The sequence below is a fragment of the Calypte anna genome, chromosome 3 (genome assembly GCF_003957555.1).
Source record: "Calypte anna isolate BGI_N300 chromosome 3, bCalAnn1_v1.p, whole genome shotgun sequence".
NCBI classification, from domain to species: Eukaryota; Metazoa; Chordata; class Aves; order Apodiformes; family Trochilidae; genus Calypte; species Calypte anna.
Window position 1 is genome coordinate 26,323,602 of NC_044246.1, and position 14,314 is coordinate 26,337,915.

The window sequence follows — 14,314 nt, forward strand, 5'->3', positions numbered from 1 at the left end:
GCAGCTGGTCAGGTAGAGTATCCCAGTGGTGTCCCAGCACCGCTGCCTGCCCAGCATCCCCCAACTAGAAGAAGCAGGCAAATACATGAAAAAAAAAAAAGGGGGTTATTTTTATTCTCTGCTCCATCTCTTCAGAAAGATGTCTGCCTCTCTGGCACTATTTGCTTCATGCTTCCAGGCCCATACATGCATGAACTCCATTCTTGCCCAAGAGGAAGATCAGGGCTTTGGAGGGCTTGCCAACACAGATGGATCTGCTGGCGCTGCCTTTACTTCTGACATCCATCACATTGTGCTCATGCACCAGCAGGCTGTCATGAATCCCACTGCACTTTTTGCCAGGTATGGTGATTCCCATTAACTGGAATATTTTCTGATCCTGGCCTGTAATCAAGCCTACTTCTTGAGACGAGATGGATGTGAGCAGCCTTTCTTGCTTTGGCCCCTGAGACACACTTGTTCTCAGAGAGGCCCCCCAGGAGCCACATCTTCAGGATTCCTGTCAGTCAGGATGCTGTTGATACAGTAATTCCAGCAATCCCTCATGGCCAGGCTGATCTTCCCCATCTTCTGTCTGCTGAGATTTTGGTCATGGCACAATGATGCTAAAAATTTCAATTAGTGAGTTCAACCACCAGATCCCTGCAAGCCTGAACATGGGTGCTGAAAAAATCAACAGCCCAGGTTTTAGCTTTGCCTGTAAGGAGAGACCTATACCAAGTGTTGTTGGACACTCCAGCCTCTCCCATCATGTCCCATTTGCTTTGCAGCTGGGCATCCCAAACCTGCGACCCTGCTGACGAGACAGAAACTTGGAGGGGCTCTCTGGAAGATGGTCCCAGGCAGCTGGTGTGGGCAGATGCCCCAAGGCAGCCAAGCGGCCCCAGACGCCCTGCCCCAGCCTCAGGCGCTGCCATTTGCTGCCCTCCACACCACCTCTTCGCTCCAGCTGTTTCCCCCTTTCTTCTCTGTCAAGCCAAACAGCTGAATTTCATATAACTCGTATATTTCTACACAGTTCATTCTCTCCCTGCCACATTGCTTTCAAAAAAAACCCCAGAAACTAACAGAAACGCATCTGCTGCCTGTAGTTTGATGCTGCATTTCATCAAACTGGACACAGACCGCGTGTATTCCGGCTTTTATTTTCCACTCTGTATTGGCAGTGCCTGCCCCCCAAAGTCCCGTCCGGCGGAAGTGAGGCAGGCGCCGGCTCCCACCGAAGCTGCCACGAAGGGGGCTGTGGGGTGACAGGCGCAGCGGGGCCGGAGGAAGCGGCCGCCAGCCCGCCCGCCCGTCCTTGGCCCGCCCCCGGCTCCCGCCCCTTCAGCCGCCGCCGCCGCCGCCGCCGCCCGGGCGCAGTCGCCATGGAGGGGCTGCGGGGTACGCTGGCCCGGTGGCTGCCGGCGGGGCGGCCGCGCTGGCTGTGGGGGGCTGCGGCGCTGCTGGCGCTGGGCGCTCTCTTTGGGGGGGCCTGGGGATGGTCCGGCCGGAGGGCTGCGCGGCGGCGGCGGCTGCAGCGGGTGGGCACGGTGTTGAGGCTCGTCGTGTACCCGGTGAAGTCGTGCCGGGGGGTGGCAGTGGGGCAGGCGCAGGTGACGCCGATGGGGCTGCGGAGTGGCGACTTGCGGGACAGGTACGGCGGCGTGGGGTGGGGTGGGGTGGGAAGCCGGAGCGAGGCGCGGTACCAGGCGGTGCGGCCTGGCCCGGTCCGGGGGCGGGCACTGCTCGGCTGCCCGGCCGCCGATGCTGCTCCCGCATCGCTGTGAGGACGCCTTGCTCTCGGTACCGTCCTTTAACGTTGTTCATGGTTTTCCTGCCCCCTGTCACTCCGCAGGTTTTGGCTTGTGATCAAGGAAGACGGGCACATGGTTACAGCTCGTCAGGAGCCGCGTCTTGTCCTCATTACCGTCTACTGTGAAAATGGACACTTAATCTTGGAAGCCCCAGATATGAAGGAGCTGTACTTGCCCATAAAGCTCCCCAAGAAAAATCCCGTGAAGACCTGCAGGTACTGAAGAAGGTGTTGTGTTTTGTTTTGTTTTGTTTTCCCCTCCCTTCTCTGTAGATACTGCCTCTCACTTACGTGCTCCTGCTTTTGAAGATGGCGTGGCTTGTGTTTGCTTGTATAGGAAGTGGGAGGGTGAAAGGCTGGTGCCTCTGCTACTTTCTGTGGGATTCTGTCTTCCTATCTGCATAATGTAATCGAGAGACTTCAGACTGGGGACTGTTCTGACTGGGGCAATGGATTTTCATTGGAAGAAGCTTTTTATGAGGAAGGTGGGTGCCTCACCTTTGGAAAGGTGCCGGGCCAGGTTAGGTGGACTTTGAACAACCTGATCTAGTTGAAGACGTCCCTGGCCATGGCAGGGGGGTTGGGCAAGGTCATCTTTAAAGTTTTTTTCCAACCCAAACCATGATGTGAATTTCTCTGCCACGTGTTATACGGAATGCCAGGATTGACTGTCACAGCAAAATGTCTAGTTTTAATCTGCTAAACACTGGTGAAAACAACTTGGTTAAAGATGACACGATGTTCAAAAAACATATGTTACACATATGCCAAATGAACTGTGATATTCAGTCTTCCTGCTCTGTTGTGTTTACTCATTTGTGTTTACTTCCAGTGTTTTAATTTTTGCTTGCACGAGCAATTGCATCTGAGAGCCTCAGTCAAGCATACTGATATTTCTTAATCACCAATATATGCATCAATGTTTTTGTAAACACACTATTTGGAATTGTTGAGATGTCAGGGTTTAGATTCCCTCACCCCTGTCTGTAGGCATTTAACTGAGGTGCCTAAATTAGTAATTTACTTGTCCAAGACTAGTTCTGTGGCCACAGGGGAAAGCTAGGCATCCCCAGACAGCAGCTCATCCTTGCAGGTGCTGTCTTAGAGGGGTGAGAGGTGAGTGTGTTCTAAGTCATTTAGCTCTACAAGCCTAGTTACTCTATCCATATATTGAAATCCGTGCTGGAAAACTCACAAGAGTAAGCAGAAAACCTTTGCGCTGTTAAAATGTAATTTAATGTAGAGGACTATTTAGTAACTAAATGGTGTTAGCCCCTACAAAGATAGGGATAGGTATTTTTCATTTGGATAGCAGCCAAGGTTAACATCTCAGCTGCTACAATTAAAACTAGAAGAGAACTGGAAAGAAATTGCATTCATTAGCTTTTAGAATAACTCTTGCAGTGGAAGCTCTTGATCAACATAGCTTAGTACCTCTGTTTAGATAAGACAAGTGCAAGTTACAAATTAAAACATTTTTCATGGAAAAATAGAACAGAGTTTCAAAGAAAAAGTAATGTGAGTATGTTAGTCATACACTACATACACTACAAAAATGTGGTTTTCAGGATTTTTCTAAAGTTTGTTCTGCCATTAGAAAAAAAGTTAGAGTTAATGCATTTCAATACTGAAAAATTATCTTGGATTTTCTTATTTCAGATTTTAGTGACTTGTTTTTCTTTTCTTTTTTTTTTTCTTTTTGCCTTAATATATGATTGTAATCTCTGGCTTTAAAATTGCTGGAATTCAGTAACGCAAACAAGCAAAAGGTAGATACCTGTAAATGACCTTTAAAAATTATCAAGTTGTCTGGTACTGTATTTGGTGTCATAGGACGTGAAATGAGCAATACCTATAGTATACCTGCATTTAAAAGTTGCCTTCTACTTTTCAGGAGGAATCCTGAGGTTTTGTGTAACTCTGCTGTGCTTAAACAGCTTGCCATTTGTCAGTTCAAGGATGATTCTTTTTGATCCACTCAGCTGTTCAGTAGAATGAGTTTTGGGGAGTAGAACTGTATTCAGGCAAATGAAGATGTGGCTTTTGTTCTGAAACTCTTCCCTTCTAGCTTGTGCATGGGAGCAGCTGTCTTACTGCATGGCATGCACTGCTGGCAAGTGCCTCTTCTGCACAGGCTTGCATTTATTCTGCCACTGGGTGAACATGAAGCCTTCAGGTTGGTGCTGGCTTGTAAACAGCAGTTTGGAGCTAATGCAGTGCAGCAGTGCATCTGGCTGCAAAAGGTCAGGCAGATGGTTATCTTTAAAACTGCCAAGTCCAGTTGCAGATTTTATGTGGATATTTAAAAATCCTTTGTTTGGGGGAGTTGAATGTAGGACTGAAGCCATTGTATAAATTGAGCTATTTCCATAGCCCTCTATTTAAGAGCCCTTGTGCTCTTCATGTGTGCTCTTTGCCAGTATGTCTTGCAGTACCTTAACTGCATGATCTGCCCACATGGATGGACAGGATGCTCAGGACAGAGTTGCTTCATGGGTTGAAAATATTAGGAAGATGTAAGACCCTCACCTTTAATGTCTTGCCAGTCAGAAGGCATGTAGGGACTGAGAGAATAGAGGGAAAAGTAGTTGAATTCTGTCTGGAGCAATAATCTTGAATCCCAAGCCCTGCCTCAGAGTTGGTACAGGGATCCCAGCAAGCAGAGCAGAGATATTGCTGCAGGCACCCTAACAATTCATCTCTTCCCTCATGAGTAAAGGAGGACTCCTAGGAGCTGGGCTCAGGCTAGATGAACAGCCTGGGCATCTCTGTGCCTCAGGCTGTCCAGAGTTTCATTGCAGAGGCAGAGGAAACTGCAGGGCATTTGGGTGAAAATTGCTACTTTGAAGAGAGTAGTAAATTTATTCATGGCTGGTGTTAAAGTTTACTGAAAAGTTGAGGTCTACTGGTTCTTTCCAGGAAAGTCTTCCTTGCATAAACTTGTTTGTATTCTGCCACCAGTGGGTTCTTAAGACGCATGAACTTACTTTCCTTTAAAAATCTTTAACCACTCTGAAGAAACTGATATGCTAAGTTTGAGTTTAAAAGTTTCACTCAGCTCTGGCTAAATGTTTACAGCACAAAATACCTGAAGGAGAGCTTCCTTAATTAAATTAATTAATTTACAATTAATATTTGTAAATGTCAGTTGCAGTAACTAACAACATCCTTTTAAGCTATTGTTAATTTTTTTGGAATCAATTCCCTTTTAGTTGATTTATGCATAGAAATCTCTTGGTGTTTCAGTTGCATGCAAATGCAGGAACAGATCTTTCTTGCTTGAAAATGTGCTTTGTACTGGTCATTGATGTGACAGTTAGCTCTGGGTACCTGAAGTCTATTTTAATGGCTCATTCTCTCCCCAGCTGCTATCATCTGGCTGTGTCCATGTTACTTGGTTTCCAAAATAAGGTGGCCACAGGGAGGCTGCACACTGAGAAAGATCCATATTCCAAATTCAGAGACCAACTTCCACCTCATTATAATCTGTGTGGTTTGTTTACTGTACCTTGCTACAAATGAATACAGATTGTTTGCTTTTAAATAATTAAAAAGTTCGAGCCTTCAGCCTTCTAGCTAACTTACTGATGTGTCTTGTGACCTTTAGGGTGTTTGGACAGGATATCCAAGGCAGAGACTGTGGAGATGAAGTGGCTCAGTGGATCACCAATTTCCTGAATTCAGAACCATATCGACTGGTGCATTTTGAGCCCTCCATGGTGCCAAGAAAGTCAAAGGATATCATAAACCTTTTTCGAACCACTGATGAGGTAAATGAATGTTCCTTTTATCAGAAGTATTTTTTTAATCATTTCCCACCCACCCACTGAAACTGCCCATTCCATCTTACATACCAGTAGGTCTTATACTAGTTCTACAGCAGTGATTAAAATAATATGTATAGGCAATATGATAATACAATGACTGTAGTTTTGTAAGGATCCTAAAGACTTAAAAGCTAAGAACTCCTTTATAGGGATTAGATATTTCTTACCCTTCAATGAGTAAGGCTGAGTATCCCTTTTCTTCCTTGTCAGGAGCCATTGCTCAAGCAGGCATCCCCACTGTAGGGAGAAGGTCCAGCACACCTTCTAGGGAAAGTGGACAGGATCATCACCTATCAAAAGATGGGACTAGCCTTTTATAGAATCAAGTGATTGGCTGCTCTCATTTAACTAATTAGCCATACCTGCAACATCTTCTGTTGGAGAAAAGAAGTGAAATAAAGAAAAAGCTAAGGAAGCCTTTTTCCTCATTAAGCAAATTCTTCCATTTCATAGAATCGTAGAATTTTCAGCGTTGGAAGGGACCTTTAAGATTAGGTAGTTCCAACCCTGCTGCTATGGGCAAGGACACCTCCCACTAGATCAGGTTGCTCAGAGCCCTGTCCAGCTTGGAAAAACTTAAAAACTTAAAAAACTTCCAGGGATGAGGCTTCCACCACGTCTCTGGGCAACCTGTTCCAGTGTCTCACCACCCTCATGGTGAAAAACTTCTTCCTAACTTCCAATCTAAATCTAAATCTAAATCTACCCTCTTCTAGTTTGAATCCATCCACCTAGTCCTGTCACTACCTGACATGCTAAAAAGTCCATCACCAGCTTTCTTGCAGGGCACCTTTAGATACTGGAAGGCTACAATAAAGTCTCCTCAGAGCCTTCTGCTCTCCAGACTGAATAACCCCAACTCTCTCAGTCTGTCTTCACAGGTGTAGTGCTAAGGCTTGGACAATAGGCCCAAGCCAGAGCTGACCCATAGGTGAGTCCTTTCCTTGTATGGTAGTGCTGAGACTTGGACAATGGGCCAGTGTTGCCTTGTATGGAAACAGCAAAAATAATTGAGACTGTGTCCTTGTATATAAAAAATAACTGACATTGTATCCTTGTATTAATCATTAAAAACATCATTTATAAAAAATAAATGACTTGATTTTTTGAAAGAGAGTATATTAAAAAAACCTTGCCAACCACACCCCGGACTCTGGCCCCATCCTCGTCATGTGTGGTCAGGAGATGAACCAGATGTCTCCACATAGTGTAATATGCAAAGTCATCCTTACTTGCAGGTTGTTAAATATATAAGGCTGGACCTCCTTGCAGGAACTTTGGATGCCTCACCTATGGGTGGACACACTGTGTAGGATTTTCCCACTTGCTGGGAAGGGTTCTGCAAATCCTCACTGCAACCAGGGCTCCCCAGTGACTGCAGATCTGGATGATGGCAACATATGCAAGTGGTGATGTAGCTCTCTTAATCACTGTCCCTTCTCTTATGTAGTAATGATTTGATGCATTACCCTATATATTTTCTATCTGTCTGCTTTAGGTGCTTTGTTCTGTACTTTTCTTATTTGGTTGTAGTATTTAGTTATCACCAGCAAAACATGTCTACTCTTTTTTCACTCTGAAAAAGTTTCATTACCATTCTCAATCAGTAAAACAATCGGAGAGGTGCTCCAGCCCTCTGATCATCCTCGTGGCCCTTCTCTGGACACACTCCAGGACGTCCATGTCCCTCCTGGAAAAGGGGCTCCAGAACTGGACACAGTACTTCAGGTGGGGTTTCGCAAGAGCAGAGCAGAGGGGGAGAATCACCTCCCTTGACCTGCTGGCCACAGTTCTCTTGATGCAGCCAAGGACCCCGTTGGTTTTCTGGGCTGCAGGTGTACACTGACAGCTCCTGTTGAAGTTCTCATCCACCAGCACCCCCAAGCCCTTTTCCTCAGGGCTGCTCTCAAGCCAGTCACTGCCCAGCCTATATCAGTGTTTGGGATTGCCTTGATCCAGATGCAGGGCCTTGCACTTGGTCTTGTTGAACTTCATGAGGTTGGCATGGGCCCACCTCTCCAGCCTGTCAAGGTCCCTTTGGATGGCATCCCTTCCCTCCAGTGTGTCAGCTCCAACACACAACTTGGGGTCATCAGTGAACTTGCTGAGGGTGCACTCAATGCCACCATCCATGTCACCAGCAAAGATTTTTAACAAGACTGGTCCCAGTACTGATCACTGAGGGACTTCACTTGTCACTGGCCTCCACTTGGACATGGGCCCACTGACATCCTCTCTTCAGGTGTGGCTGTCAAGCCAGTTCTTAATGCACTGAGTGGTCCATCCATCAAACCCATGTTTTACCAGCTTGGAGACCAGGATGTTGTGTGGGACTGTGTCGAAGGCTTTGCTCAGGTCCAGGTAAATGATCCTGGTTGCTCATCCCTTGTCTGTTGATGCTGTGACCTTTTCATAGAAGGCCACAAGATTTGTCAGGCATGATTTGCCCTTGGTGAAGCCGTGCTGATTAAACCCAGTCACCTCTTCATTATTCTTCTGCTCCAGCAATGTCTGCAGGAGGATCTGCTCCACGATCTTACTGGACACAGAGGTGAGAGTGACCAGCCTGTAGTTCCTTGGATCTTCCTTCTTTCCCTTTTTGAAAATGGGAGCTATGTTTCCTCTTTTCCAGTCAGTGGGGACTTCACTGGACTCCCAGACATTTATCTGTCTTTTCTTGTTTGGTCTTTATTTGACATAGCTGGAGCCAAACTGAGCTCCGTGTTTTTCAACATGGGTGAGCAGCTGGCATCACAGGTACCAACTTGGCCTTCTGTTAGTACTTCCAAGACTGTTACCAGTTCAGAGTCTGCTGTGCTCTTTGCTTTCTGTGGAAAGTCTCCAACTCCAGATTAAAGCCAGTGAAACTGAGGCAAAGAGCAATTGAATCATAAAGGGAGTGTCCTGGTACTTCAGAAAGCCTCTGTTTCCTATACCTTGATAGGTCTAGGACTGTACATATGAGAGTTGTTACCTCCTATTGTGTTTAAAGGAGCAATGCTTAAGACAGGGCCTAGGAATTATAATCCACAGAAGGTTAGAGGTTTCATCTGTCTCTTTTGTGGTGGGAAGAGGGTCGAAGGTTAGAGAAAGTTAGAGAAATTTACTGCAGGTAGGTAAAGGAGATGCTGTACTCAGGCATGCTTGTCTCATTGAAGCCACTGATGCCCTTCTTTTTTGTCTGAATTACTCTGATGTGAAGGTGGTTTGAACTGTACCTGATGCATGTAAGATTTTTAAGCAAATGCAGATTATAAATATGTTCCCTTACTGATGTGATGTTATTACCTGTAGTGCATTGATTTTTGCTTTTTCTTGCACAAAGAGATGTATTCAATTATGGACCTTTAAGCATGTGCAGTTAATATGTAAGAGCACTGAGACAATCCAGATACATTTAATATGCCAGGGCACTGAAACCAATCCAGAGGCTAGGTTTCAGCAAAAGGGGTGTCACATTAGGAGCCATGACATTGAGGAATCTAACATAAAAAGAAGGCAGAATTTTTTGTGTATTTATTTCAACACTCTTCTTGTTGTAAGGGCATGTCTGAGGCAAACGAAAGGATTGTATTAGAAAAGGGAGAAAGGGTCTACACTAAAATTCTTGTAGAAATTTTTGTGGGGTTTTTTGTTTGTTTTGGTTGTTGTTTTATTTTTGGTGTGGTATTTTATTGTGGAACTAGCTCATAGAGGAGTTTTCCTTTAAAATTAAAGTTCATTGGCCTTGTTTACTAAAATGGCAGCCCTCTGACTTTCAAGTAAGTTAGATTTGCAAATGGACTGTTGCAATTTAGTATTGCTGTTCTGTGTTTGAAGCTCCCTCTGGTGTTCTAGTAAGACACACTCATTGTATAGAAAAACTACTTGATTACAGTCAGCAAGAGAAGTTCAGCAGGTTCGTAGATGGCTCATGTGTGACCACTGGTTCCAACATCACTGTCTTTCATTAACTTTGCTCCCATGCTCTTACAGGAACTTCAGGTTTTGTTGATTTGTTTGTGTAGGTTGCCTATCCTGACTGTAGCCCTATCTTGATGATCTCAGAAGCTTCACTGGAAGATTTAAATACCAGACTGGAGAAGAAAGTTAAGATGGAAAATTTCAGACCAAATATTCTTGTGACAGATTGCAGTCCTTTTGAGGAGGTATAGTAGCTATCTTAAACACCTTTTTGAAAGCTTGGTTATATTTCATTGTAACTCATTTTCCTTGTGTGATAGTGAAGGATGGGGAAAGCTGCTATTCTCTGGTTTACTTTTTTTTTTTAATCTGGATTCCAGGGAGAGAGTTTCTGCTCATGTTGGTACCTGTTAAACACTGAGGGGAGGAAACAGGTCTGAGAATGCTTATTTAGCTTAGCAAAGGACAAAGTGTATTTAAATGACAAACTACTACTAGAAACTCATCTTTAAGAGTAAAATAGGGAAAGCTATGCATGCTATAATCTATCAATTACTGACACAAATGAAGAATTTGTAAATTGACAGTGTGTTAAAGTTAGTGGTGTAAAAGTAATACTTATCCTTGCAGTTCTGCAGTCTCTGACAATATTCTGGTATTTCATAAAACTTTGTCTGGGAAGGTACCTGATGATGAAGTGAACTGCTGATAATGGCTTTAAGTGTTTTTAATGTCCTGTTGCCACTATGGCAAATAATTTTCTCTGTATAGAGCTGATGTTTTCCTAAATCTGTTAAGTTCCTGAAATGGGAATGGGGTTTTCTGTTCCAGGAAGGATTGCAATAGGAATCTTGTGTAGGTGAGAAGCAAGAATGTCTACTAAAATTTTTTCTTCAAATATGCTGAATTACCAGGGTCACAGATCACATCATCATACATACAGTAGGAATAAGCTTGCTTTATGTTCAAACAAGTGCAAGTTGCAGAATGGGATTTATTAGTTCTGTATCTTTCTCTCCAGCAATAATTACTAGTGGATTGTGAACTGGATGAATGCAGTGATAGTGGATTTTTCATTGAAATAGTAACATAACATAATTGTACTTACTTTGGAGGTGCAAGTAAAGGTTACCATCTGGAATGGTACTGCTTCTTCAAGGAATGACTGTGCCACTCCTGGAAAAATGGTTGCATGTGAATATGTCTAATCTGTGCAAAATGTTTACCATCTCTTTAGGACACCTGGGAGGATATTCTAATTGGTGATGTGGAATTGAAAGGGACATTGTGCTGTTCCAGGTAAATATTTGGGACCATTATTTTATACAGATGTATAGAGATTTATAATAAGAAACTGGTATTGACTTCATGCTGTCTGTCATTGCAGATGTATTTTAACAACTGTTAACCCAGACACTGGAATCCTGGACAGGAAGGAGCCCCTGGAAACATTGAAAAGGTTGGAAAAATACCAGTGCTTCTTAGGCTGTGCGAGTGGACTTAAGCTAGATCCCAACAGATGTTAAAATAGTGTTTTAGAAGTGGTTTGATTTATGTGTGGGATGTCATAATGCAATGTAAAGGTCTGTATTGGCTGCCATTCTACTTTCCGCATTTCTGTATGGTAAGAAAATTCAGGAAGAACTCTCTTCTTTCTTGCAGACTTTACCTTCACTCTCTTTCATCTCTGCTAGGGTGAATACCTGGGATAACAGTTATTTAAATGTCTGACTTAGGCATTTCTTCTTATAATGTCTCTCGTGTCTATTACACACGAGTGTGTGAACATAGACAGGCTTTTTGTCTCCATTTCAACTTCTTAGGCTTTTTTAATTCTAATGTTTATTTAGACTTGTATTCTAGTATGGTGACCAAAACAGGACATCACTATTCATATGTCCTCTTTCTCATCACTGTTATTTTGATGTTTATAATTTGCTATCACTGCTTCTAAAGAAGTGCTCTCTCTGCAGTTACCGCTTATGTGACCCGTCCCAGCGACATATCTACAAATCCAGCCCTCTCTTTGGAAGATACTTCGGTGTTGACAAAACTGGAACAATCCGAGTTGGAGACCCCGTGTACAAGATGATCCAGTCATGAGAGAGATTTTGGTTGGAAGATGACTTTTCATTTTGATATTCAAATTGTTTTCCCATCAACACTGTCACCAGCATAACTTTTTCTTAGCCTTTGTAGTATTTTTTGTGTTATGTTCCTTTTTAAGGTGCAGGGGAGGTCTGAGGCTATGAAGTGCCAATCATTTCAGTTTTGTCATCTCCTTAGCATACCTGTAGCTACCATGGCTTTAGTTTTTTCTGGAGGCTGTGATATAATAAACTTTAATCCAAGACAGACTTTACAGTACTGCTGTGAGTATTACACCTCCTAAAAGTTTAGTTTAAATTCAATATAATAATCCAAACTCATGTACAAGGGCTTTGCATTGTGCTTTGTGCATTGTGCATTAGATACACTCAGTGCCTCTAAAGAACCCCAAGAAGTTGTGCCAAGTGTATGAAGTGTGTTGATCACAGAGCTGCCTTTACAGGTGAGTGCCCATGACAAGACTGTTTTAGATTCCACCATTCTTTGGTCCTAAGCATCTTACCCTATTTGTGCCTGCAGGTACTTCCTTACAATGTTTCTTACCCTGCAGTCATTTCCTGGAGATTGCTCCTCTTTTTTGAGAAATATCAGGAGAGGTTTTTGAGCTGGCTAAATGGTTCTTTAATTTAGAAGCTAACAATCTGTAGAACTTAGGGGTGCATTTAGTTTTACCTTTGCTTGACAAAATATGAGCAACTGTTTCTTTTCTTCTATGAAGCATATCATAACTTCTAGGCTGTAGAGTAATGGTGCATTTGCTAATGCATCAATAGAACTTCCAGTTTGACTAAAAGAATTAAGCATTTGCTGAATCAGAGAGTTGATGCACATTGGAAGGGATGAAAAGCTGTTGGGAGTGATCTGATTCTGAGCCTGCCCTGTTCAGACTGATGTCCAGGCAAATATTACTGGGATTCCTTGTTCGTATGTGATTCTTCTCTGGCTTGGTGAGCCTCTTACTATAGAGAGATTGCTAAGCAATCCCAATTGCTCTCTAAGGTATTGGGAAGGCTGCAGTTTTAGCCTGAGCATGTTAATATACTTATTGGTTACTTGTTTAGATCTCTGGTTGCCCACCACACCCCTGTCCTAAACAAAATGTCAGCCATTTGTGTGACGATTATATTTTCTGCTATATTTTATACAGTATAAGACGGGAGGAAATTAGTTGGATGATATCACTAATGTCTTCAAATGTTACATTATTTATTTAAAAAAAGTGGACTTGAAGACAAAAGCCTTCCATCTTTCAAATGTTTGACTGCCTGTTGCTTTGTCATGGATTACTAGACCTTGTGTTAAAGAAGCCCAAAAGAGGAATCTTAATTAAGTCTGAAGAAGGACAAATCATAATCCAGTTTGGTGTTCAGATTCTTTGTTTTCTATTAATCTGAAGTTGGAATGTTGTTGCATGCTCAAAACTCAAACCTGTAAAATGAAGAACTGTTGTGCTTTTGAGCAAATCCAGATAGATGTATGTGGAAAGCCTGATGCAGGCATTTGGGGAAGGAAGTTTTCTATTTTTTGTGACTTCAGGAGTTGCTCTTAATATCTTTTCATTAGCAGAGTGCTCTGCAAGTCTAAAGTTTTCATGTGACATACAAGTGCCCAGTGAGGACTGCACATTGTGTGCTTGTCCATTCTTCTGCCTGACACAGCAACTAGTGAGAGGAAGTGAGAGAAAAAGCATCTTTTTAAAAAGAAAATAATTTTTAGGTTAATTTTTAAAAAGTGTATGTTGAAGATCCTTACTATTAGAAGCTGAAAGCTTATGGATTCCTAATGGTATTAAGCAAAGGCAGCCTGCTGACTTGCCAAAGCAATTAGTTAAGTGTGTCTCTTCATGAAGTCCGAAGAGAGCCAATTCTTTTACCCCTAGCCCAGCATATTTTTTCAGCATTGTTTTAGCAACACATTAGGATTTATGTAGCATAAATTTTATGGCATAGATCATGTTGCTTAGTTGCTAGACTATCATAGGTTGGACTAATGTGGAAATGGGGTTGTTTTATCCAGTGAGAAACTGCATCTGTATTCCCGCTAAGAAAAAAAAAATAGCTCTAAAGCCCTGATTTATCCCTGTAAAAGCCCCATATTGAATTTGGCTAAAATCCTGAAATAGGTGTACATCTGAGTACAACACATTTCAGAAATGCCACTTAAGTCCGTTGTGTGATGAAAGAGGGCCACTGTGTGAAGCAGAAAGAGTAGCTTACAAACATTACAATATACATATCTTCATGTGTGTGTTGGGCTGCTCTAACTGTAGGAATTGTATTTGATTTTTCTAAAGAGATTTAGGAAAATGACTGACTGAAAACGTGACTATCATAAAACTTTTTAAAACTGTGTACTCAAAACTCAAATTGTTTTAACTCTAAAGGAATAAAATAAAGGTATTAACTTCTACTGAACAGATTCTTGTCGTGTAAAACTTGTGAACCTTCTGGTTTTTGCATCTAACGTCTGCTGCTATTTTCAGGACATCATATATGGTAGTGATTTTTTTAATTTTTTTTTATTTATTTATTTTTTATTTTTTATTTTTTTATCTAACCTCTAAGTTTAGGTCAATATGCAGTTAACCAGAGGAAGCCATGTACGTAAGAGAGCAAAACCATCAGATGTAATCGGTCTCCGGGCTAGATTTTCCCTCTCTTATGACCTACACGAGGAAAAA

The 14,314-nt window shown here is 42.6% G+C and overlaps 1 protein-coding gene across 1 annotated transcript; it reads left to right on the forward strand.

Annotated features, from left to right (window-relative positions):
- Positions 1–1,337: 1,337 nt before the first annotated feature.
- On the forward strand, positions 1,338–14,048 carry MARC2 (mitochondrial amidoxime reducing component 2). The gene is made up of 7 exons (XM_030446876.1): positions 1,338–1,636; positions 1,838–2,011; positions 5,403–5,565; positions 9,630–9,770; positions 10,763–10,824; positions 10,913–10,984; positions 11,499–14,048. The coding sequence occupies exons 1-7, from the start codon at positions 1,368–1,370 to the stop codon at positions 11,626–11,628; spliced, it is 1,011 nt and encodes a 336-aa protein (XP_030302736.1). The 5' UTR covers positions 1,338–1,367; the 3' UTR covers positions 11,629–14,048.
- Positions 14,049–14,314: the final 266 nt, after the last annotated feature.